The sequence below is a fragment of the Thunnus maccoyii genome, chromosome 6 (genome assembly GCF_910596095.1).
Source record: "Thunnus maccoyii chromosome 6, fThuMac1.1, whole genome shotgun sequence".
NCBI lineage: Eukaryota > Metazoa > Chordata > Actinopteri > Scombriformes > Scombridae > Thunnus > Thunnus maccoyii.
Window position 1 is genome coordinate 4104647 of NC_056538.1, and position 26480 is coordinate 4131126.

The 26480-nt window shown below is 39.6% G+C and overlaps 2 protein-coding genes across 4 annotated transcripts; one reads left to right on the forward strand and one right to left on the reverse strand.

Annotated features, from left to right (window-relative positions):
* Positions 1 to 762: 762 nt before the first annotated feature.
* LOC121899319 (porphobilinogen deaminase-like) lies at positions 763 to 10663 on the reverse strand. 3 transcript variants are annotated; one of them, XM_042415053.1, is made up of 14 exons: positions 10486 to 10663; positions 8367 to 8420; positions 7881 to 7953; positions 7355 to 7404; positions 6905 to 6960; positions 6288 to 6365; positions 4532 to 4609; positions 4365 to 4440; positions 4127 to 4240; positions 3999 to 4037; positions 3776 to 3895; positions 3610 to 3672; positions 1724 to 1810; positions 763 to 1599 (listed from the first exon to the last, which is right to left on the reverse strand). In XM_042415053.1, the coding sequence occupies exons 1-14, from the start codon at positions 10507 to 10509 to the stop codon at positions 1426 to 1428; spliced, it is 1086 nt and encodes a 361-aa protein (XP_042270987.1). In that variant the 5' UTR covers positions 10510 to 10663; the 3' UTR covers positions 763 to 1425. The 3 variants fall into 3 exon arrangements, with proteins under 3 accessions (XP_042270987.1, XP_042270986.1, XP_042270988.1); XM_042415052.1 differs by lacking the exon at positions 10486 to 10663 and adding an exon at positions 8585 to 9282; XM_042415054.1 differs by lacking the exon at positions 10486 to 10663 and adding an exon at positions 8585 to 9281 and having other exon boundaries at positions 3619 to 3672.
* Positions 10664 to 13488: 2825 nt separating this feature from the next.
* LOC121899325 (coatomer subunit delta) lies at positions 13489 to 25536 on the forward strand. The gene is made up of 10 exons (XM_042415058.1): positions 13489 to 13825; positions 15041 to 15304; positions 16509 to 16688; positions 18636 to 18841; positions 19003 to 19164; positions 20370 to 20535; positions 21165 to 21312; positions 22823 to 22931; positions 23209 to 23413; positions 24301 to 25536. The coding sequence occupies exons 1-10, from the start codon at positions 13823 to 13825 to the stop codon at positions 24388 to 24390; spliced, it is 1533 nt and encodes a 510-aa protein (XP_042270992.1). The 5' UTR covers positions 13489 to 13822; the 3' UTR covers positions 24391 to 25536.
* Positions 25537 to 26480: the final 944 nt, after the last annotated feature.

A 26480-nucleotide genomic window follows, 5' to 3' on the forward strand; every position in this document is an offset into this window, starting at 1 on the left:
GCAAGACAACATTACAGCGAATATATCCTCATATTTCATTCACTTTATATATACAAAAAATGTATAACCTGCTAAAATTTTTAATAGCTGTGGATGAGCTTTGCAGATGCATATTGCATTCAACAAAGTATATATTCTCATATATCTCAAAACCCCCTCATAATTATGATGTCTGAATCTCGTGATTACAAGATAACTATCTTGTAATTGTGAGATATCATAATTATGTGACAAGGCCTACTATGTATGAGATTCTATCTCATAATTACAAGAAAAAAAAAACTTTGTATCTTGTAATTATGAGAAAACAATGTTATACTCTTGAGATACAGAAGTCATAAATAGGATATAAGCTCTAAGGAGATAAAGTTTAAACAGGCTAACTGTTGCTATACAATGGCCCAGTGCACATTTAAAATCAGAGCAGAAAAATGAAAACAAATGCAGTGATTGCTGTTGGCTTATAGCTCCAGTCATGTAGTGAAATTGTACCTTAGTACAAAGCTGCACCTTAGCACCACTAGCTAACAAAATGCTCCCTCAAGTTTATCACCATGTATATTAACAGAGGTAGCAAGCACACTCTTAAAAGCAGTAAACCTCCTCAGCTGGAAATGTTGTATGATGGTTATGCAGAAAAGGTACTTTTTTATGAGGCCAACACCACTTAATGTGAGACCTACACTTTCCAGCTCCCATGGATAAGGTTTGATCACATACTTGTGAACATGAAGAAGTTCAAGAAAGAATGTGAATGAATGGTGTACATTTCTCAAATTTTGCACCTAAATGAGCTCCATATCACTGCAGTGTTGGCTGCTCGGTAGCACAAAATGTGCCGATATACTGTACTAAACTCATCTTTGGTACCATCAAAAGTCACCTCCTCTCCAAATGAGTCTATACAGCAAAGGAACTTCTCTTTTTTCCTGCTTGTGGGGAACAATAACGGATGCTGAAAAACATCATGGGTATGAGGAAAGTGTTTGAGAATACAGAACTTTAGTAGCATTTCATTTATTATATTGATATGCTTTAAAAAACAATGAAGGGTTTAACCATGAGCTAGTGATGCTATTGTAAGTGATGATGGCATTGTTTGAAGGCCATTTTGTGTTTCTTTCTGGTAATTCCAGTGAGGCTTTTTCAACACAGCTCAAGAGATGGTTCCTTGAGGTACTGTGTGGACGAATGGGCTGGAACCTGAACCAAGACCAAGAGTGCTACAGAGAGCAGTGACTGAAAAATCTAGCAGCGTTGTACCACACTGAGCACAACTTTGTTCCAAGCAGTATTGCTCATGTAACATCAAATGTGGAACATAAAAAAAAAAAAGTAATTCAAGTTTTATTTGACACAAGGCCATGACTGACTGCACTCGAGGACCCGTTCACCTTCAGAGCCCTGCCCCTCAACCGGGCGGGATTATCTGGCGTCGTTGAGCTGCCTGGCCACCGTCAGGATCTCCTTGGCTCCTTTGCTCAGCAGTAAGTTGGCCAGGTCGACCCCCAAACGCTCAGCATTGTCCTGGGCTCCACCGTTGATCTTGCAGGCAGTGACTCCCACTCGCTGGACCCGCTCGTCCACCTCTTCAAGGCTCTGTCACATGTACACACATGATCACTATTAAGTTTGGTATGTGGTTGAACGCAAGGTGAGGACTGGCACACAAACAAAAACACACAACTTCACACTAATTACATGGCATGCACCCGGCTGTTACCTTGTCAGCAGGAGCGATGTTCGTCTGCATGGTTTCCTTCAGACTGTCTGATCCATCCAGGCTGTACACTGCCCCCGTTAGGTAGAGCTGCAAACACACAACATCAAACTGTCCTTCAACTTTTATTCTTTTATAGAGAAAGATAAATCTGTATCTACTTATTTTTTCCGCTCATTCTCTTTCATGTTAGCCATGTTCCAATGCTTCTTGGGCTTCAGGGGATTTTTTGTTATTGTTGTTGCAATACCGCCATGTGGCCACTGGGACAAATTGGCAGCAAGGCTGAGTGGTGGCCAAGCAGGTAGCTCAAGGTGTGAAAAATGAAGCCAATGTGGAAGTGCCTTAAACCTGCATTCTCTCTAAATGCCAGCAGGGGGCGACTCCACTGGCTCCAAAAAGAAGTCCATTTGTATGAAGTCTATGAGAAAATGACCCTACTTCTCACATGATTTATTACCTCAGTAAACAGTTTCCTAATGAGCTTATGGTCTCAATTGTTAGTATCAAGTCTTTTTCAATACAGCATGATTTTCATTTTGTAAATTATGGTCCCATTTAGAGTAAAAGAGACAATAAAGCAGGGTATGCTTTAGGGCATGGCTACCTTGTGATTAACGAGTTGCTACCATGGCAGTGCATAAGGTGCTGTAGTTGGACACTGGGGGGCTCCTCCCTAGCTTCATGCTCTCGTCCAAATATGGTCACTTCTCATCACTTCTGGCTCCAAAAGACCAAAATGGCCACGGTCCAAATGCCAAACTTGAGGCTTCAAAATGGGAGTCCACAAATCAATGGGTGACGTCACGGTGGTTATGTCCATTATTTTTATACATTCTATGGTGGCGGCACCATATCCAACTCTCTTAATACATCCATGCCACTGACGTTTGTTTTCTTCGATTGGACAAACAGAACCTGACAAACAGAACTCCAACCTCATCTTCCTGCACAGCTTGCTAGCTACCTAGCTACACCTAGCTACCTAGGTGTAGTTACCTGAGTGGCATAGTTACGTCACTCGGGATAGTTACTCATTGATTAGGCCAAAACTAAATAAAATAACCCTTCCTCCCAAACAGAAATTGGTAAACATGAACATGATGTCAGGCTGAATGAATGAAGTAAAACAAAATGATTTTCACGTTAGCTTAATTGACAAGTCTGTGAATGCAGCCATTGTGAATGTGGCCATCGTGAATGCAGCAGTAACAATGAGGCACAGACTGAAGCAAGGTTTAGCCGCGGATAGCATTTTAGTGGGAGTGGGTCCTAAAACCAGTCTGTAAGATAACAGTACCTGAATATGTAAACCACAGTGTCACATTCAGTATGTTTACACTCCAGAAACCAGGTTACTCATGTTATACAAGTACCTGATGAATGTGTGTCACTGTAGTATCCTGGTTACTGTAAATCTACAGATACATGCAGCAGGTCAGTTATGAGATTTTTCCCTGATCTTATTATGGAAGCGTTAATTACTTATTTTAATTTTTTGTGTGTGTGTGTTTTTGTGTGTGTGTCAGAAGGCTGACACTAAAGTAAGAGCACAGCCTTTCCTTACAGAGCACATGTGTCTGAATTTTACAATTACTGATTACAGAAACCATGTTCCTAGTTTAAATGTTTAAAAAAACACAAGGTTCCTGCAGAAAGCCAACAGTAACCTTGTTACTAAAGTGCCTGTAAACACACTGATAGTAATAATTTTCAGTGTTCAAATATTTGTTCATAATATGACATTTTAGCTTCCTGTTGCCCCACTCAATATCATTTTGAAAAAGTTGGAATGCAGTAATTTTTGTCGTTATTCATGATAAAAGGATAAAGAGCAACCCATAGTCAATGCTAGATTTAGATGTTTGTGTGAAAATGTCTCTACCTACCCTTCTTACCTGGGTGTCTTTCACTTCAGTGTGTACAGCCACTGGAACACTGCAGCCACCCTCCTATAAAACGAGAGTTAAATTGAAAATGAAAGGATTTCCATGCTCATACAATGTAGAAATAACTTGAAGAATATATGTGTGTGTGTGTGTGTGTGTGATGTACCAGGTGCCTGAGGAAGGCTCTCTCAGCTATGCAGCGCAGCACAGTGTCCGGGTCATGGAGGACGGACACCATCTCCAAGATGTCTGTATCTCTGGCCCGAACCTCCACTGCCAGAGCCCCCTGACAACACACACATTATTTTTTATTCTGAGAATTTTACACACAGAGATATCACATTAGGTGCTTTCAGAAGACTTTTGACTAAAGGAGGAAATGTTCCTACCTGCCCAACAGCATACATGCAGTCTTCAGGGCCCAGGATCTACCAGTGGAAAGACAGAGAGATCCACTGTGAGATGAGAGAGATCTCCCTGCGAGACTTCACAATGTTAATATGATCATGTACGGTACCTGGCTGATCCGGTTTTCCCAGCCCATCCTCCTGAGGCCGGCAGCAGCCAGGATGATGGCAGCAAAGTCCTCCTTCTCATCCAGCTTCTTCAGCCGTGTGTTCAGGTTCCCTCGCTGAAGATGACAGCTCAGGAAAAACACCTTCAACACAAATATCCAATCTGTGTTCCCTAACATGCCCCCATGGTGAGAAAAAATATCCTTAAACCTGAAAATTCATCTTCTTCTAAAAGGATACAATATCTTTGAACTCCAAGTGGGGGAATCTCTTCTTCAGCTGAGCAGCACGGCGCAGTGAACTGGTGCCAATCACACTGCACAAACACACAGTGTGAAGTCAAATCATCCATAGCTGCGATACCAGTGAAAAGCAAACAACTATTTGAATTATGGAGCGGACTGTACCTGTTTTCTGGCAGAGTGTCAAGAGTTTTCCCTGCATGTTTTGGATGTAGGACCACTGCATCATGGGGGTTTTCTCTCCTGAAAGCAGCAGGAAGCAAAGGATAGGTAAGTGGTTACAGCGGCTCAAATTACTCCTACAAAAATATTACACAGTAAGTATTACAGCGATCTGCAGAAGGGACAGTGAGTAATATTCGAGTTATACCGAAATTCCTTTTTAAAAATATATTTTGCAACCTGTTTGCTAGCTAGAAGTCTTCTTTCCCTGCCTTTTGCTGGTGCTTTGCTACAGTTATTGGCATTTATAAAGCATGAAACGGTCAGCTCATGCTTGAACACATACACAGTTCTTCTGTGTGTGCTAGTAGAGAGCGAGATATAAACAAAATAGAGGTAAATAACCTCTTTAAACGGGCAGTTCTGTGGAAACATGCAGCCTAAGAGCAGATTCTGTATAGAGTGGCTCACTGGATACACATGCACATGCTGCTGGCTTCTGTGTTTTTTGGGCACACAGAGCACAAGAGTATCTGGCTGAGCTGGCTGAGCTGGCTGACTTGGGTGACTGGGATGAAATCATTTAATGATACAGCTCTTTAAAAAGGTATAATATGTAACTTTTCTGCATTAAAATGTCTAAAAAGGACTAGACCTATGTGTATATTTTTTTGAGTTGTGTACTTATATTATCCAAAATGTTTCCAACAACGTTCAAGCCCAGAGAAATCTGCAATTTTAATCAAGGTAATGGTCTGTCTCATTTGGTCGACAGTCAACTGCATCATACCACCTTTGCGCATGTGTCAGTGTTGTGGTCATCCAGCAGAAACTGTCATAAATTGACTTTTTATTCAGTTTTAAGCCACATTTTTATGATAAACTTTTTAGATCTTAGTTGTTTTTAATTATATCTTTTAACCAGATGAAGGATTTTTAGTCATCACACGTCTGGATCTTGATTTATCAGAGAAACAAGCTGAGCAAACGTTAGCAGCAGCTCGACTAGCAGCCCCTCCGGACATCCTGTGTCTGCTGAACAGTGTGGGATAAACACTGATTTCTGATGATAAACTGCTTTATTCAGTGTTTTTACCATTGTGTCTGTTTGTTTTGGAGAGGAGGAGACCTCTGGGGATGATTGGCTCTGGTAAAAACCTCCTGATCGATGAACACTGAAGGAATCCTAACTGGGAGAAGCTAACTACGATTACGGTAATGGTGATTGTTTAACAATGAAGGCAACAACTCCCATGATCCCACTACTTCATGACGTCATCAAACTCCGTCTTTTGTTATGGTTTTGATTGAGAGACCCCTACTGGCAGAAATGACAGATCGTGTTTTTAAGGCTTTTAAAGTTTTATAGGACGTAATGGAACAAATTCTGATTAAACAAAGTCATTTCAGGGTCTTTGTGAGGCTCAGAAAAATGTATTCATCATTTTACAACTACTCCTTTTGTAAAGATGTTTTGGGCCAGCGTGTTTCACATGATCCTGCAATACCAAGTGTAGCCACTACACCATCAATTCCAATTTCCATTTTTCCTTTTAATGTCTCCAGTGTTACTCAGAATAAACACTCAACACCATAGTTGCAGAATTTAGTTAAAAAAAAAAAACTGATCCAGAATCCGGAAGTGAATGGACTTCACTTCACCTGTAATTGAGTTGACGATTTTGTGGTCATTCTTTGCTGTGAGATTGTAACACCCTCAACATGTTACACTGTCAGTTCATACAGACGCCCTACTCACTTCAGCACAGCTCCGATGGTGAATCCTGGAGGCAGAGTGGTGGGAAGGTCTTTCAGTGAGTGGACAACCAGATCAACCCTGTGGGACACAGAGAAATACAGTCATGTATACATGCTATACTCATGCTACAGTCATATAATACAGCCATTCAATAGTGTTCATGTTTTTTACAGCTTTAAAGGCGGCGAAAGAACAGAGACACCTGCTACATCTGAGGCTGTGGGGGAAATCAAAGGCTTTCCCTCCGCATGGATCCTGTCTGAGGCATACAGTAGATGCTCTTATGGATTTTTTTTTTTTGAGAGGAGAAATCAGACTTTCTTCTGTGTCAGTGTTCATTCATGTACATTCTGTTTTTCATGGGGTTTACATATGAAAAAGCCTAAAAGGCTGAGTTTTGGGTCATTTTTTTGGCATGAAAATGCTTGAAATTCATACTTGTTGAGTAATGCCTCAACATGTATGTTACCGACAGCTACAATACAGAAGTATCAGTGTTCTTGTTCAAGTGAACCCGTGTCAGTGAAAGCCTTTAACTGAACGGTTAGCGTCCATTGGTGAAACAATGCTGTGAAGCCAGTGTGGTGTCAGCCACAGATGACACTGGTAACACTCACTCATTCCTCTCCAGAGCATTCTCCAACTCTTTGGTGAACAAACTCTTCTCTCCAATCTGCATTCAAAAAAAAAAGAGAGTGATTTTCTGTTACATTGTTACTTTAAATTCATCTGTTACAACTGAGACATACATCAAGACATTTCCAAGTCACCAATTCAAATGATCACTCTTAATGTGTTTTCCATTTGCATGTATTGTATATCATCAAGCATAAAATCATAAATCATATACTAATCCTACAATGAGTAGAGTGTGAACTGGACCTATAGAGCAGTAAGTGTCTTATAAGACTGGAATGTATGTAATTCACATACTACAAGTGCTTCACGTGCATGTTTGGTTGGATTATTTGAATAACAGTCCAGTTATAAATTGCCTACTTTCTGTCATTTGCATGTTAGTAGAGGCCAACATGTCTGCCATTTGTCACAATCATGACAAGCCTCACCTTTGATAAAGCTGTGTCAAGGATTTTGTCTCCTGTTGTTGACATGCCAACTGAAAGACAAAGAGAAAAGGTCATTTCATTCAGATGATTAGCCATTAATAACTAGTACAAACACTAATAACATGTCATTTAAGACACAGTTCTTTCACAACCTGTTACATTACACTTATATGGCTTCACATTAGTTTGTGAAACCAGTGGAAGTAATATGCTGCATTTTAACATTAATATAAGTTTTGTGCCAAATCAGCCTGTTGGCTTTTTAAAACTCCATTTACAAACAGGATTCCCACCAGATTGTTGGTAGTTTTTGACATGGTTAAAGGCTTAAAAGGGAAGTCCAACTATTTTACACATCGTAGTCTGTTTACAGGTTTGAGTCTCTGACCAAATTATTGACATGGTTAATCAACTGATCAAAGCAAGAGATCTCCATTTGGGAGCCAGCTGCTGGGAAATTTGAGACACAGCTGCATTGCCTCTATAGGACTCTCTGGCAGAAAATGAAAGCTGTGATGATTCTCACCAATTTCCACATGGATGTCAGGGTACAGTTCTTTCAACTTGTCCGCCACGCTGTCGGTCTGAATGCGAGCCAGCTGGGACAGAAAAACAAAAACAGCATTTGACTTTAGTTTAAACTGTATTTGATAGTCAAAAAAACACTTGTGCACAGGGTGAGTGCATGAGTTAAAACCATCAAATCAGTATGGCAGACTGAGGGAAGGAGCAGTTATCGTAGAAGACGTTGAGACAGGATTAGATTATCTCTACGAGAAGAGCTCCAGACATCTCGCTCTGCTGTATCTAAACCCACAGAGCAAGTGTATCAGATAATACACATTCAACTGACTCACTGGCACACTGACTCTGTCAGGCTTATGTTCACATTTAAATTATAGTTTAAACCTAAAACAAAATACGGACATTTTAACCGGTATCAATGGAAATGCCACACTCTCTGAAATGCTTAAAAAGTAACAAGCATAATTCAGTAAACGTAGTACTGTACCTGGCTCTTGCGGGTTCCAATCCGGATGACCCGACTGACTTTGCCATTCCCATCCTGCAACGACAAAAGAGAGTCAGCCAAAAGAGTTTAAACTGACTTCCTGCAAAACCTCTGCAAGATATTCTTACTGATGTCCTTCTATTGATCCAGCTCATTTCCAGCTCTCCTCTACCACTCATTTATAAAACGTGCTGAACCATTTTCTCTGCTCGTCTCACCCTGATGTACTTGTAAGGTCCTTCCTCCATAATTCTCTGTGTCCGCGCTGAGCGTCTGCACTGTAGAGGCTATTGTGTCCACTGTGTGGCTGAGACAGCTTGCTGTGTCTTGGTAAGGAGCAGTACTGAGGTCATATAGCCTCAAGAAACTGAACAGAGGTCTTTTTTACCGGACACCCCCCTCCTTCTTCAGGACCTCCACCCCAAGATATCTCTGGTTCTAAAAGATAAGTGTGCCAATTCATTGAGTCCGTTATAAAGGCAGGGCGGGACAGCTAAGGAGGGTCTTGGGTATGAGGTGTGGTCATAGGGTTTTTGAAACATAGAGCGGTCTGTGGCTGGAAACCTCTGAAACTCTTTGTTCTGAATGGTCAGCCACCAAGAACAGGCTCACTGCCATAGATTAAGACAGAACAATACATGTCAAGTGGATATTTACACTAAAGCATATTTCTCACTGCTGTTTCTTTGGTGGAAACCACATTGCATATCAAAGAACATAACTGTGTACAAACTGAGCTAACAGATAAAAATGCACAATCTTGAAAAACTGTGACCTTATGTATTATCCTCATATTCAAAACTGCGTTACTGAGACAACATACTTTATCAAAAAGGTCATTGGACACTGTTTTATTGTGATGGGCTTCAAGGTGCAGTGTGTAGGATTTAGTGGTATCTAGTGGAATAAACTTGCCAGAAATGGAATATAATATTCATATTTTTTATTTAGCGTATAATCACCTGAAAATAAGAATTGTTGTGTTTTTGTTACCTTTTAATTAGCCCTTAATGTCTACATAAGAATCGGGTCCTCTTTCATGGAGGCTGCCATGTTGCACCATCATGTTTCTACAGAAGGTCAGAACGGAAAAACCAAACACTGACTCTAGAGTGGGCCTTTTGCCTTCTTCACCAAAGACCCTTGCAGGTAGCAGGGGAGCCAATCTCAGCTGACATTGGGCAAGAGGTGGGGTACACCCTGGACAGGTCACCAGTCAATCACAAGGTTAACATATAGTGTCGAGACAGACAACCATTCAAACTCACATTCACATCAACGGGCAATTCAGGTTAACTGGTGACTCTAAATCCTACACACTGCTCCTTTAAATCTTAAGCTTAAGGGCAGGGGTTGGCGACAACAATACTGTCATGAAAAGTGACATTACATAAAATAAAAGTGTCATTGACAAACATACCAAGGAGCTCTAATGAAACAGAAAAGACCTCGAATTAAACCATGTTACAATGAAAATAACTCGTTTTAAATTGTTAAATTCTGCCACTGAAGCTGAATTTTTTATTCATTCTCTCTCGTGTCTATCTAGACTCAAATATGTACCAATTTAGTGTTTCCTCGCTAAATAGCATCATTACTACATCATAAAAACACTCAAAATGTTGTTACAGAAGCTAGCAGTTAGCAAACATCCGTTCGGCATTCGTGAAATACAAAAGTCACGTCTTGAAAACTCAACAGTCTTGATATGTTGTTGGTTGAAATTAAGAGTCTAGCTTGTTAAATTTAACCGTTAAAGAGATGCAGTTTTGACCTGATATTACGTTAAGGTGCAATGTTATCAGCTTAGATAAAGTTGGCAAAAAGGTTTCTACTGTATATTGTAGCAGTTTAACCAGCCATGTCATTCACAAAGCTGAAAACGGTATGATCTAGAATCAGACCTTCCCACCAGCTCAACTGCTTTTTCTAGCTGCTATCTGTCAACGCCCTTCTCCTTTGAGCCGTCCAATAGAGAGCAGAATACAAAGACAGACGTTAACATTAGCCAATCACCGCGCCCCAAAGGGACGGAAATGGCGCTTGCCCGATTGAATGTGCCTCATGCATGGTGCGACAAAAAAAAATACCGGGTTAAATAAATTCAATGGAAACCTACCGAAGAACTTGCTTCCTCTGACATGTCGGTGACTCGGTTCACTCTGCCGATGTTTCACGAATCAACAGCGCGTGTTTGGTTTACACAGAGCTCACAGAAACACATGAAATCCTTGAAGATAGTCCGGGCTCTCATAACACACCGCTCCCCTCTGACAGCATTGCACCGGCTAGAGGTCGTTTCCTTGTTCCGTCTCTCAGCTTCCTCCGGCGGGTACTACAGTCAGCCAAGCGCTCCCATGTGTTGAAATAAATACATGGGTCTAATACAAGTGATGAGTGTTTGATATTTTCGTGATATCTTGCAGTGACAATGTCCCATAATGCAGCAAGTAGGTTGCAGCAATTTACTGTCAAGATCCTGATTGCTGTTAAATATACTTTGGTCATTAGAAGAAACAGTTTAAGTTCCCCTTGTGTTTTTTTTTCCTCAGATGTGACCTGATGATGTGGCCTTGGCAAATACTACCGGTATATCAACTTTGGACTTGTATGTCTTCTATATATATGCAATTTTCGTGGAGGAAGTGGGAGCATGAAACATGTAGGCTACAGCTGGCACCCACATACTTCTTTTCTTGGATATATAAGGAAAATTGAACAGTGGAACTTATTAAAAACACTTTTAGACTTAATTAACCAAAACAAATTTCCATTTCATCACAATACAAGTGTGAAACATTGTGAAAGGAAATTATAATCAAGTCTACTGAAGGGCAACATAAAATAGAAAGGACAAGGACTATAAAAATAATAAAGAATACAATAAAATACAGTGTATACAATATCATTTAAAGGCAGATTGAATTTTAAGAGTTTTCAATAATGTAGTTATATGAATTAATTTTGCATATACTCTTTGTTTTGAGGACATTTTAGAGAGTTTATAAAATATGTAAAATTCTGAAGGAAAAGAGGAAATATAGGTTATCTGTCAGAAAAACATTTCTCAATAAAAATCAATTTTCATTATATTCAAGATATTTACAATAAAATCTGTCTTGGGGTCTTTACATTGAAAATATATTATGACATCTTTAAGAGAAAGTTTTAAACAATGTGTATAATGTTGGAAATGATTATAATCTGACCAGAAATGGGTCAACATCAACAGAATGTCAACATCAGCAAAACATGAGAGACAAACATTAGTGAGGTATATATTTAAATGTATTTCTCCAGCATTATTGGGTATACAGCATTAATATGGTAATATGGTAAGTTTTATTCCAACTGATATCTTCAATTAAGTGATCCTGACAGAACTTTCCTGTTGGGGTGATCTTTCTTTGTTTCTACAATTAATTCCCAGTATATTGATTATTGCATTTAGAACCAGTGATATCTAGACTGCTGATAAATGGTTTGTTGGTTGTTTCTTAATATCTTTACACACAATATGGCTTTTCATTAAGTGAGATGAATCATGTAGAATAGCTTTATACACAATAGCAAATTCTTCATATGTGACAGGGAGGTTATAAGTCATCATAAATGGGCTGTAGGTATATGAATGTCCATTATAATTAAATAGAGCAGATACAAAATTGATTTGAACTGAAGGTGCCGATTTCTAAAGAATAGAGTTTTGTTTTTGTACGTGTTAAAATCATCACTTCAGGCAGTATAAATACTGTGACAGTGTGGCTCCAACCATAACCTGTATATAAAGATTATATTATATTATATATATATATATATATATTTATATACAGTCTATGGTTCCAACCTAATGGTGACATCCAGTGGCCAAAATAAGGTACTGCATTACTGTAAATTCTGTAGTGTTATGGTGATACACTGTACATTTTAGTTGAGAATGTCCCCAAATTTGGTGTGGGGTAATTTAACTTAACACATTATTTTAGGAATATACAACATGTGAGTGCAAAACTGAAATAACAGAGTTCTTATTACCAGATTTTGACTTACAGACCCAAGATAGGGCCTCAGTATCGGCCAGTAAAGCAACTGGGGCCTTTATTATATCAGTTAATATTGTGCTTTAGTGGTGCATATTGCTAAATAAACTTTCAATGAAGTTAGCACAAACTGACACAGCAAGGCTTGAGTTCTTGTGGTAATCCAGCCTTGATAAGAATGACCCAAGGTCACATAAAACCACATGAGGAGACTATTCAGCACAAATGTTCTTCTGATCTAACAGTTTCTTTATCTTTAAAGTTTGGACCAATGAAATATACAATAGTTCCCAGAAACTGAGTAAATCTGAGCAAAAGTTTTTGTAAAATATATCTTATTATAAAAATTTTGCACCATACAGTAACAGTGTACATTGTGAGATCAGTGTAAACAGTCTGTCTGAAATTACTATATCATGACAAAAATAAACATATAATAATGAATAATAAGGTTTATAATTGATCCAATTTACTTCCTTTACTGGGGGGGGGGGGGGGGGGGGATTAACCCCACCACTGGGGTAAGATGCCCCCACAAGTCATTTTGATTTTAGGTATCAGACTTTGTAATTAACATAATGCATACTATCTCATCAAGAGCCATTTCTTTTATTGATTTCTGTTTGTTCAGTAAATAACGTCTTTTTTTTATTTTTTATAAAGACCGAGTGTATTTAAATTGGCAATTTTAGTGAGGTTTAGCTTTAAAGGGTTGAGGTCTTAAACAAAGCAAAATAACAAATAGTTTTTCAATTTCTAACTAATATGTATATTTGGGGGTTTTTTTTATCTGAATGCTAATTATAGATAGCTTAGGTTTTAGGGAATTTTACGCTTCATGTCAAACTTTATATGAGGATATTTTTTAAGGTAAAAAATAAAGCGAAAGTTCGTTTTAAAATACATGTGATTTGTGTTGACAACAGTCGTTTTTGGCAGAAAAGAATAAAAAAAATAATGATAACTTTTCGTGAAGATGGAAGTATTTACAGCCACATCATCACTAATGACAGACATCGCTTATTCAGCGCATGAAAGTCAAATGAAAGACAGACATTCGGAGCTCTCGTCTGAGAAGTGTGAATAAGAGGAAAATGGATTGAAACGACAGAAGCTCCAATGGAAGTATGGATGGATTATAAGAAATGTGGAAGCAGTGCGAGCATGGATTCACTTATGCAACAAAGCCAACATTTCGGGCCCACGTCACTGGTTTCCACGGTGGGCTGATCCGGCGCTGCTCTTCCGGTGGAGACGTGGCTCTGTACCGCTGCCATATTAACGCTAACCAGCTAACAACCACACAACCTGAAGTCACCTGTACGCTCCTATCTTGCTATTTCAGAGTGACTAGAATTCACCAAAGCAACAAACACGAGAGACTGAAGATCGTTGTTCCATAGAGAGAGACCAAAAATGGTGAGTGACGATCGAAAATCAAGATCTTTTCCTGCTTTTTATCGGGCCTAGCAATTATCATAACATTGGCTAACCTGGCTGCGGAAAAGCAAACAGTTATTTCCGTAAGGGCTGACAACGCTAACGTTATATTTAGTTGCTAAAATGATTCTAAAAAATGAATCGAGGTTACATTATATGGAGTGAAATTTCAGGTGAACAAGTTGCACAGGGAGGCAGACGGTGCTGCCGTTAACTAGCTTTTCATGCTAGCGTTAGCTTTAGCTCCTGTCACTAGCCGGATCCCAGCTAACGTTACCTGCTGTCAGACTGTCCGCAGACAGACAAAACCGCTTCACAAATAAACCATAACGTACATGTCGTTTACATTATTGTTAATAGCCAGCTGTGACAACTTTCAGTCAAATCTGTCAACGTCTGTCGTGTCTGAATCAAGTTCAGATCCATTGCAGTCTTTCATTCTAACTTCAGCCATTGTCAACGTGGAATTAATGTTATTCCTGTTTTCATCTACCAGAATCTAATGAACAACGTCTTTATATAATAGACACTTATATGCATGTTATTTTTAACCGTAAATCTTCGGTGGGTTCGTCAATCCAAGCACCATTTAAAATGTTGGTGATTTAAACTTGGTTTCGCTTATTGCCACACACACACACACACACAGATCATCAACAAGATTTAAACACGTCCTCTGAATTGCTTTTCACCATTGTCAAATTCGGCATACATATCTTAACTGCAGCATTTCTTTCAGTCACATTAGTCAGCTTTCATAGCCATTTTGCCACATACTCCTCCAGTCCCCTTCATTAAAAGTCAGCAAGGTAGGTGACTTGGTGCAGTGTGAACTGATAATACAAGTTAAAAATGCGAGCTGAGCTGGTTGTGTGTTTGCTAACTGCACAGGAAGACTGTCAGAATTTGGTCAAGGCTTCAAGTTCTGTGCCACAAGATATTGTTTTAAGACAATATTAAATTGGATGATGTTTACCTTGGCAAGCTGTCCCTAGAAATACTCAAACGTTAGTGGAACCTGACATTAAAGTATAAAGGGGAACTATCAACTTAATTGTACATTGTAAAGTTCATTCAGCCCCACAAAAATACTTGTCTTTTAGCAACTTTTTCCACACTAGGATAGATTATGAATGATTGTTGTGTTAATACTAAAGGTCTGTAGGCACAATAATGAACTCGCTTTGCCTGCAGGTGCTGTTGGCAGCGGCGGTGTGCACCAAGGCCGGCAAGGCCATTGTATCGCGGCAGTTTGTGGAAATGACCCGGACACGTATCGAGGGTCTCCTGGCTGCATTCCCTAAACTGATGAACACGGGAAAGCAGCACACCTTTGTGGAAACGGACAGTGTTCGCTATGTGTATCAGCCGCTGGAGAAACTCTACATGGTCCTCATTACCACCAAGAACAGCAACATCCTGGAGGACCTGGAGACACTCAGACTCTTCTCTCGTGTGGTGAGGAATCATAGAGCCTCTTTTTTGTTTCTGCTTGTGTAAATGATGGTGATGAATGTGATGTCATGTGGTGGCACCCTCGTTTTGAACCATATATCCATCCATACTAATCTATTATAGATCAGATGTAATGATAATTCATGTATTAATGTAATGATTGTGTAAAGTTGGATCGTGGATGAGCAGCATTTACATGTGAAGCATAAAATGGATAGATGGATGCTGCTGCTGCTGAAATAGGCACGTCCACTTATGAGCAATTTCATTCTTCTTCTCTGATATTAATTGAGCAGGACACGCATGTTGTCCCATAGTGTACAAGAGCAGATACCTGCCTTAACAAAATAATCCCCAATGTCAACTGTCAACATGGAGGAAAAAAACAAATGAAAACAAACTATAGTCAAGTTCAGGGGAAAGCCGTACTCAACATTTGGTCTGACTGTTATATTTGACAACCAAAAGTGACACTATGTTGAATTGGAAGCTTTTTATCACATTTGCATCAATTTCTGAGTAAAGTGAACTCATTGTTACATCTGTATGTAGCATCAGATACAGCAGCGTGGCTACATCTTGTAAAGTATTTAGCTCATTTAAGTTGGCAGACTGAATTTATTTCTTCTATGTAACAGAAAGCACGCTGCACTGCCATCATTCCTCTACATGTAATCTGACACCGCTTTGACTTTTTAGATGACTTTCATTTATTTATTTCCCTTTTTTCTTTTAGACAGACAGTTTGAAAACCTAAATCACGCATGATATGTATGAAGTCGATTACGTCAACTAACTACTAACTTTTTGTAAGAAATATTAGCACTGAAATGAGTCTGGTTACATCTACAATCTAAAATTCTAATAGGAAGTGAGTGTGAATCCACACGGCTTCAAACTTTGATGTTAATACTGTTCAGCAGCTGCCATTTCTTTGACATGTTTGAAGTTGATCTTTGTCAGAAATGGGTGAAAGGTGCGTTCAAAATAAACGGAAAACAAACACTGTTGACAAAGCTCAGCAAAACAAACAAATGCCTAAATGATCCCACAGTAGTAAGCAGTGTTCAGTAGTATTTTTATCCAGGGTCAGATGCTTTTATCTTTGACTGTCAATGATGAAGTGATTTTTCTGTCACTTTTTTTTTTTCTTCTAAAAGATCACAAATCTGAATCTGAATTTTGTGTCTCCACCCTGCCCGTCCAGATCCCAGAATACTGTCGTGTGCTGGAGGAGAGTGAAATATCTGAGCACTGTTTCGACCTGATCTTTGCCTTCGATGAGATCGTGGCACTAGGATACAGAGAGAACGTCAACCTCGCTCAGATCCGCACCTTCACAGAGATGGACTCTCACGAGGAGAAGGTTTTCCGTGCTGTCAGAGAGGTGAGTTCACACAGCTGTGTATCTCTTGTTTATTAGAGAGAGTAAAATGTCATTGATCCTCATGGGGAAATAATGCAAAACTACAAAGAAGCAGAATGGATATATTAAATATTCAATATAAAATGTTCTCAGTTTTATGAAGATATTAAGTAGAAGTTTTTTGAATGAGATGTATCATTGTGATAATGTAGCTGGTCAAGGTGGAGCTAGTTTAACTACTTCATATTAGAGCTGTCGATGAATATTCTAAATTCAATTATATAATCGAATTGTAAAAAAACAGACATTCTATTGTGAAAATCAATATTTTATTGTGAAAAAAAGCGGCACTACCATGGCTGTCTGCCTCACGAGTTCTCACGTGTTCCTGGGCCGCTGCACTGAACGCACTGCATGATGGACAGGAGTCAAGCTGAAACGAGTGAATAATTCAACGACAGCCGTGTGGTAATGATTGCAGAGTGTTCACACCCCAACTCGCAGAGAGAATGATTTGCAGTCGGAGCAATGTAAGGGCATTTTCACACCTGTTTGCTTTGCTCCGAATCAGTGGATGAGTTGTGCGTTTTCCCGTTGGTTTGGTTTGGTTTCACATAACAAAATTTCAAGCAAACCAAAATGAAATAAGGTTTAAAAACACACATTTACCAACCTTAGCATCTCACATGGAGGCTCTGACACTGACAGGAGCACCAGCGCGCAGATACAAAGAGATATGATGGATCCATTTTACCAGCCTGCATAGCAGCTAGCTAGCATGGCTAGCATCGTTAGCATAGCCGTGCCTTGCTGTGTGTAGCCCATAGACTGTATAAAAGTAAGATGTAGCAGTGGTGTCTCCTGTTTAACAGCACACTGCCGGGCAGGTGGCAGGTGTGTTTATGGCTTTTGTGTGCTCAGAAAGACGTTGTGGAGCAGATATAAAGTCACACAGCTGACAGACTTTTAGCCTAGCATGCTAATCCTACGGTCTATCTGTAATAACAACGTAGGTGTTTCTCTTTTATTAGGCCATCACACAGTTGGTGTGCTGAATGATTGAGACCGATTCGCTGCCAATCATTGTGTTTGGTACCTCAAGCCTGAGTATGTTATGCCATCAAGAGCTACTATGACTAAACTCATTGAAAACACTTTGAAGAGAAGAAGGATGAGCTATAAAGTCAAGTTAACCAGGGCAGACAAGCTAGCTCTCACTGCTAGCACCGACTGCTGGACAGTTCTCACAAATGAAAGCTACATCACAACTTTTCTTAAATTAACTGGTTAGTCATCGGTTAATGGGTGTCAGTCTATTGAAAGCAAAATTAACCAAAATTGATAATAGTGTGAACCGTAGCACTCAGGATTACTAAGGTGTACTTACTCCACACAGGAGGGTGATTAGCAGAATGATCTTTGAACATATTTTCTATCAACAATAAAGTGTACTACTGTTATTACTTGGATAAACAGTCTCTCTCTCTATCTCTCTCTCTATCTCTCCATCCATATAAACTCACTGGCCACTTTATTAGGAACACCTGTATAATCTAATGCAATCCAAAACAACAGCTCTGCCATAAATTCTACATTTATGAAGCTTCTACATTTTCAGTTTTTGTTGACATTGTCAGAAAGGTGATAATTCTACTTTATGTTTATTATTGAGGTTGTAGTGGGTGGTGGTGAACTGGAGTGCATTATATTGAATGGTGTTCCTAATATTTTGTCCACTCCATACATGAGGGGGACAAAATATTTGGAAGACTTGTTTACATATTTATACATATACATGTAGAAATAGATTTTACAACTAATTTTCATTCTACTAACTGTAATTGTGTAAAAATGACTTGCTATGACTGTTTTAGTTTGCAGCAATTAAAAGATAAGTGAATATGATGTAGTTCTCTCTGAGTGTAATTACAAAATGCTTTAAATGATGTTTTTGTTGTCTGTCTCTAGACCCAGGAGAGGGAGGCTAAGGCAGAGATGAGGAGGAAGGCCAAGGAGCTGCAGCAGGCTAGAAGGGACGCTGAGCGCTCCGGAAAGAAGGTGCCAGCTTTCGGAGGCTTTGGCAGCGCTGGCATGACCAGCGTCTCCTCAGGGTCCATCATCACAGACACTATTGTCGAGCCTGAGAAGCCCAAGATCACACCCGCTCCAGTCAGGTACAGTTCCAAGAAATACTTGAATGAACATGGCTTGTTGTTGTTATTTGTATTGGCCAGTCATTGTAGTTTTGAATGGCAGGGTTCAGTAGTTGATGTTTTATACACTGGCTGAGGACCACTGATGACACATTGTGTTGTTTGTTTTTTTTCCTTTGCAGACCAAGTGGACCCAGTAAGGCTCTGAAACTGGGTGCTAAAGGGAAAGAGGTGGACAACTTTGTTGACAAGCTCAAGTCTGAGGGTGAAACCATCATGCCTAGCACAGGAAAGAGAGGCTCCGATGTGTCTAAAGTTCTGCCACCACCAGTTAATGTGGAGAGGTACAGACATATCAGGGTTTATATGATTAAATATTGTTTTATTATAAGTTTATTTATCCTCTGGGATTGTTATGTTTGGGATTGGATTGAAGGTCAGAGGAAAGCTCTGACTTTGGGTTAGGCAATATGGCCAAAAAATACAACCATGCTTTTTTGTTTGTTTGTTTTTAAAGCTTAGGGTCCATTCACAATTATAATCTTTCTTTAAAGCAAAATGCAGAATTGAAACATCATATTTTTTAGGGCATAACATGCAAGACTGTTGAGTAAGAATAATAAAAGCTGCACCTCCTGCAAGGCTGCCATCATTATGCATAAAATACAGGTTTTCCCACACAGCTATAGACTGTTACCACCAGTTACTTCAACCAAGTAAAGCCTCCAGTTTAATAATCAGTTTCAGTACAGATCAAGCAGAAAGATCAGTTCACTAATTGATCTGCTGCTGTTTTTATTTCTTGACAAAACATCAGCCTGACATCTGCAGACTGTTGCCAGCTAGCGTTAGCTACCAGGCAGGTAGAGACAAACTGAGCAAAGTAGCATCTGGAAACGGTTGAGTCGACTCCCGTGGCTTCACCTCTCATAACCAGAGATGACACCTTTTAAATTCACTATGAGATAGTCAGAGACAGCTAGCCGCCTGAGGTCACCACAGTCCTGTAAACTGTTGCAGGTGAACATTTAATGAATCTGATCACATCACAGTTTACAGGACTGTCGTGACTCAAGATGGCTAATGTAGCAGCTACCATGTACGCTGATTTTTGTGCATGTTGTAATAATTCATTTTCACAATTTAGACATTTTACACATCATGCAAAATTATAACTTAGAATAAACTGAATAAATTCAGTATATCACTCAGCCCTAGACAACAAGTGAAGCCTCCCTCATTCTGCATTAAGCTGCTCACTTTCATTAAAGAAATACTTAACTTTTGCTTTCAATGAACAGTAATAGCCCTTATACTGTTTCAGAGGCTCTTCCACTTAAAGATCTATTTGTGTTATGTAATGGTCGAGGAGGATGTTAGTCAAAAGCTATTGAATAAAAGCTATTGACAAAAAAAAATGTTTATTTGCCATCTCATAGCGGTCTAACCCCGACATCTACTACACATAGACGTTCCTCAAGTATTACCCAATTTTAATGTGATTGGCTGATTATTTTGTGATGGCTGTTTGGATGTCTTTCCTTTCCAGTGTACATCTGCGTGTGGAGGAGAAGATCTCACTGACTTGTGGTCGTGATGGCGGCCTACAGAACATGGAGGTGCTGGGCATGGTGACGCTCCGAGTCACAGATGACAAGAACGGACGCATCCGCCTCATTATCAACAATAATGACAACAAAGGATTGCAGCTGCAAGTAAGTCTATTACACTTTCTAATCATGTGTTTAGTTTGATATACAACAGTGTAGCTGCTAGTCATGTAAATAATGTTTTTTGTTAGAGGACATTTGACTCAGCAGGACAAACAACACTAATTTTTTTATTGTTATGAATTCTTAAGCTATTTTAAAATTTGTAGCTTATCAATATATCCCACCCCTAAAAGTAAATGGTAAATGAAAAATAATAGACAAGGTAGAGAAGGAGAATGCCATGAGTTCAAAGTGGCATGTTGTTTTCAACCATAGCAACAGAAAGCATACTAAAACAGCAGCTACTTAAAAACTGTGCAGATACAGAACCCTAGCTGTCCCAGACATTTCTGAGTCACACTTTGAATACAGAGCAGAATCCGGACATGCTTAGCAAAACATATTAAGTCTTTGTTTAACTCTTTATTTTACGAGGGCATTTCAAAGCCCGTCATCCCAATTCCATTGTGCCCCAAGCCCCTGTTAATTTCCAACCCTGGTCGCCCTTCCGTTTGCATTATTTAAAAGGACCTGGCTGTAATGTGTGCATGCATTATGGACTCCCCTGAGTTTCACAAGTTAATAATGACAGTTTACTGACAGTCCTGTATCTGTCTACCTTCTCTCCTCAGACACATCCCAATGTGGACAAGAAGTTGTTCACAGCTGACTCAGTGATTGGCCTGAAGAACCCAGAGAAGTCCTTCCCTCTCAACAATGATGTAGGTGTGCTGAAGTGGAGGCTACAGACTACAGACGAGTCCCTCATACCTCTAACCAGTAAGTCCTGATATATATACACACATTATATGACTCATCTGGGGACTTGAAGTGATACTGCTGATCTGTGTTTATTTCATTAGATAAGAAAGAGAGCCCTGTGGTATCGAGTTATTTATTGTCACTATTTGACACTTTTACACAAAAATACGAAAAAGTTAGTGTGTCCACTATCATAATATACTAACCATATAAACTTAAAGGGGACCTAATATGCTCATTTCCAGCTCTATATTTGTATTCTGGGACTCCACTAAAGTAGCTTTACATGATTTACAATTCAAAAAAATCCTTATTTATCTTATATGGGCCCTTAATGCAGCCTTTAAGTTCAGGCTCTGTCTGAAACAGGCCGTTTTAGATTCCCCTCCCCTCTGCCCCCTCCCTAAAAGTTCTCTCTGTTCTGATTGGCCAGCTTCAGGAAGCTTCCTCCAGCTCCAGAGGCTATGTAAACAAACAATAGAAGTCAAATTTTGCTTCTTGTTTTCGTTCTTTACTCAAAATATAAACTTCTCAAATACATCCGTGCATGTTGGAGCTGAATTCCAATCCGAAATATGTGAGTGGACAGCACGAACATCCGCAGCAACAAAGATTACAGCAGGACATATCTGTTTGGTAACGATCATTACCTGCTTGTTGTGTGACATCTTTATCCTCTCTTTACTTTTGTAGCTTCTAAATAAATCTCTGTGGTGTGAAGTTTAGTTTCCTGCGTTCCTGTTGGACTTTCAGATATGTGCCTCATTTTACTGTTAGCTGTATCGTTCACAGCCATATTAGAGTTGTGTTAAGTTACTGCTGATGAAAACCCAACATTTCCTGCTTTACTGCTTCACATTAAAAGCTTTTAAATGACTAAATAACGGGAGACTTTTATTGTGAAGAATTTATAGGAAATGAAATGCTCATCACCAAATTAGCAGCCCTAAAAACAGGTCGACACAACAAGATCTGGAGATACTTGGAGCTCTTTGTTCAGCGGATCAGTTAAAAATAATGCAGGGAGGAATAGTACAAGCAGAAACAGCCACAGAAACGCCATAATGTTATCAGGGCATAGCAGTGAACTTCAGCACTAACAAATGAGAGCAGCTAATCAACACACACTTGTGGGTGCGCTGTGCATGGATCAGATGACCAGATAAAGAAATCTGTCACGAGATGACGTCAGCTCGTGCCAAAAACGTTGGAAACCGAGCGTTCCAAGCAGTCTGAAGCTGCTGCTTTTTGTTTACAGGGATTACTTCTACATATGTTCACCTCATTATTTGACATTTTGGCTACATTTAATATGAACATCCAACATTGTAACATTATATATATGAATGACAGAAAATAAGGAAAAGCATAATAGGTCCCCTTTAACTACAGAACCATGTCCATTGTTTGCCCTTGTCTTAAACACAGTCCAGTGCTGTGGCTTTCATGCTGCAGTCATGGACGTAGTATTGCAGCACAAAAGAAGAGTCTCAGTTCTCTGTATTCTCTGTCTCTGTCTGTCCTGCAGTAAACTGCTGGCCCTCAGAGAGTGGAACTGGCTGTGATGTCAACATTGAATACGAGCTGCAGGAGGAGAGCCTTGAGCTCAACGACGTGGTCATCAGCATCCCTGTACCGTAAGTAGAGTTTGTGTCTTTGGCTGTTTATGCATTGATAGTGACACCTTGTAATTGTAGTTTATATACTCTGTCCTGTGATCTGAGATCTGGTCATCTTTTGCAACAAAAATGTAAATCTCTCAGTTTTGAAGGTATTTAGATTCCTTAAACGGATAGTGTGGCTGATATTAGGGACACATGCTCACAAATCACAGTTCCCTGGATAATTAAAGGTGATAAATAGTGAAACCTGTCTCCTGCAGTTGATTGACATGTTTCTGTTCTCCTGTTTCAGGTCTGGTGTCGGAGCTCCTGTGATTGGTGACCTGGACGGAGAGTACAAACACGACAGCAGGCGAAACATCCTGGAGTGGTGCCTACCTGTCATCGATGCCAACAACAAGACCGGCAGCCTGGAGTTCAGCATCGCCGGCCAGCCCAATGATTTCTTCCCTATCAATGTGTCCTTTGTGTCCAAACGCAACTACTGCGACATCCAGGTAGGTTCATGTACAGAAGTAACACCTGTCATGCCTTTTATTGTGGGTGTGGATATTGTTTTCTGCTAGAACATTACTATCGCTTCAGTAGAAGGTAATAAAGCAGCTGTTTAGCCACATAGTTTAGATCACATCGGTTTAGCAGCAAAGATCCACATTTGTGAACCTGAGACGTGTTCTCACTCATTATGTGTATGTCTAGTCTCCTTTTAGTGCATGTAGTCTGTAATAAAACGACAGAGAGCCTTTCAGACAGTGTATATGAATATGATGTATTTAAGATAAACTCTCAGAATAGTTTGAGTTTGATTCAATTTTGGCATTTGAATATCAGACAACCCGACAAATTGTTACATTCTAGGTAATGCTCAATATTTACTTGTTTGGCTGTCTGAATCGACTCAACACTGGTAGTGACTGAGTTGTATTGTTGGTAAATGAAGGGAAACAAAATATAATAAGTGAATTCAGTTTTTTATATTTTTGGAGGGCGTTTTATGCCTTTTTATTAGATAGCTGACAGTACAGGAAATGCAACAAAAGTTTCAGCTGGATCAGAAGCAGAGATGTTGTTCCTCAATATCTGGTGTCCCCAAGGTCATCAGGACAAAGTAAACTAGGCAGCTACAACATGTCTGTAAGATTCATATTACCTGCAAGTATTATGAATGTTAGAAAAGCTCTTGTCTGACCTTAATTTCTGTCTTAAAAAATGAAAAAGTTGAAGGCAGACAGGGACATTTTCTTCTTGCGTTATGAAATAAATGTTCTGGATAGATGCTGTCTGTAGTAGAATTAGTGCAATTTAATAGAAGTCACTCCTGATTCTGCTCAGTAATGTTTACGTACATGCTGCTAATTGCCTCTCCTCTTCTTCTTTCCTCCAGGTTACCAAAGTGACTCACGTAGACGGAGACGGCTCTGTTAGATTCTCTTCAGAAACCTCCTTTGTTGTCGACAAATACGAAATCCTGTAAAAAATATTCAAAGAAAAACAACAAAATCAAAAAAAATCACCAACAAAAAAAAGTCCAAATCTATGCTACAGAGAAATTGAAGATTTCTTGCCTGCCCACCCTGTATACTATTTCAGAGACTGTGTACATCGACAGGACTACGTCAGCCCTCTGGCAAAGCCTCTTCCTGTGGTGGAGCAGAGCAGCGGTGGTGTATTTATATGTTTGTATGAGAGAGGATCATCTATATATAGAGTTAATTGAACAGGAAAACCAACAAACACACACAAAAAAAAAAAGAAGTTTCAAAACTACACTGATGCTGTCGTGTTCGCCCAGCAGAACTGTAAAGAGGACTTCAGACTAAATAGAGGATGACTGTGGGGGTGCAGGAGAGGCCGCGGCCCGCCTCATCGTCAATCTATCAGTAAAACCCTGGGAGGAAGTAGAGAGGGAGAACAGGGACCTGAGGCCACTGGTTCAGTCTCCACTAGAATGAGCGCTGGTAGTTTTAGCATCCCAGAGAATCATGCATCCTCCACAACCTGTCTTCTTCACACAATGGTTCGATAAAGCCGCTTTTCTCGAAATGGGGTTCTTGCTTTTTCTTTTCAGATTTTCTTATCCATTATAACTGCAGAGTTGTAGTTGTCTCAATCAATATAAGCCTGTCACTCTAATCGTTAAACTATTGTGATTTGCTCTGTTGATATCTCACTTCAGATGATTGTTTTTTTTTTTCTTTTCTTTTTCTTTCTTTCTTGTGAGGACATTTTTTGAGTTTTTGTAGAGAGATATCACTTCGGTCCGCTGAAAAGCAAAATATGGCTCTGTGCTCAATATATTGTCTTTACTGTCTGCGGTTATCATCAGCAATATTGTCGCACTGTGTCCTTTTTATTTTTAACTGATATTTTTTACTGTTTTGCTGTATAATTTCTCATTGTTTACCACTAATCTGGATATTGGAAATTTGACAGTGAAGAGCAGGACTTTGTAAGGGATTCTCAGCTGCAGAGCAAAGTAATCTACTAGTAAATACATTTGACTATTGCATCTGTCGATCTTTTTTGAAACACCATTGCAACCACTCCTCACTTTGTCGAAAAGAGAGACGTCACGTGTCAGTCTGGTCCGTTTACGTCCCATGATAAGCCCCCCCCCCCCCCCCCCCCCCCCCCCCCCCCCCCAAAAGATATCACGGTAAAATGTACTTTGAACGCGGCCCAGAAACAACATTCTAGCCTCTAATGTAACATCCCACGAGGGGTTTTAGATCTCAGATGGGAGTGGGTGGTGTTGGCATGATAGCGGAAACACACACACACACACACACACACACACACACATACACACACACACACACACAGAGCAGGGATCAGACTACCAGCCTGATATTTGATCCACTCCCTCCACATCCTGGAAGCAGGAAGGTAAGCAGAGCGACTACTGGAGTAAACTCTGCTGCCGACAGCCCTGTTCATCCACCCAGTCATCCTTTACTTACATTCTCATAGTACATCAGTACATTATTCAGAATATAACATTTGTCTTTCATGTTTTTTTTTTTTTTTTTTTTTCATTTGTACTCCCCAAATTTCTATTTAGTAATGGTTGTGTGGATGTGGGGTTGAAAATGACTAGATTGAGCGTTTTTAACTAAATTACTGAAGGGGAATCTTAACATTCCAGTGTACAATTAGAAAAAAAAGAATCTTTAATGGAATAAAATGTATTATTGAAAATGTAAGTCTGACTTGGGGTTTTTGTGTTGCTTATGCACTTAATTAGCTTGTATTAATTAGCGCCATCCAGGCCCGTTTAAACGGTAAATTTGCCTCTTAAAATATAAATCACATCTAATCCTGTTCTGAATCAGGATTACTTCAGGGCATAGCGTTCACTTCACCAGGAGACAACTATAAAAGAACTGACACAGAAGCATGAAAACAGTGAATCCAGCATGCAAGCAGACTTCCACAAGAGACTGGCACTATATCAAGACCAAAGGAACAGGATGTTGCAAGAGCAGACAGACAAACATCAGTCTGAGCTGGAAAAAATGAAGAAATTGATCCGTCGGTCGGAGGAAGAGAGTAAAATGTGAAATC

Excerpts from the sequence above, each read along its gene's own strand:
- LOC121899319 (XM_042415052.1), bottom strand. The coding sequence starts at position 8,614 with ATGGAGGAAGGACCTTACAAGTACATCAGG. Across the intron at positions 6,961-7,354 it reads TTGACACAGCTTTATCAAAG|ATTGGAGAGAAGAGTTTGTT; the intron begins GTGAGGCTTGTC and ends TTTTGAATGCAG. Across the intron at positions 1,600-1,723 it reads ACATCGCTCCTGCTGACAAG|AGCCTTGAAGAGGTGGACGA; the intron begins GTAACAGCCGGG and ends TACATGTGACAG.
- LOC121899325 (XM_042415058.1), top strand. Across the intron at positions 18,842-19,002 it reads ATCACACCCGCTCCAGTCAG|ACCAAGTGGACCCAGTAAGG; the intron begins GTACAGTTCCAA and ends TTTCCTTTGCAG. Across the intron at positions 21,313-22,822 it reads GTCCCTCATACCTCTAACCA|TAAACTGCTGGCCCTCAGAG; the intron begins GTAAGTCCTGAT and ends TCTGTCCTGCAG.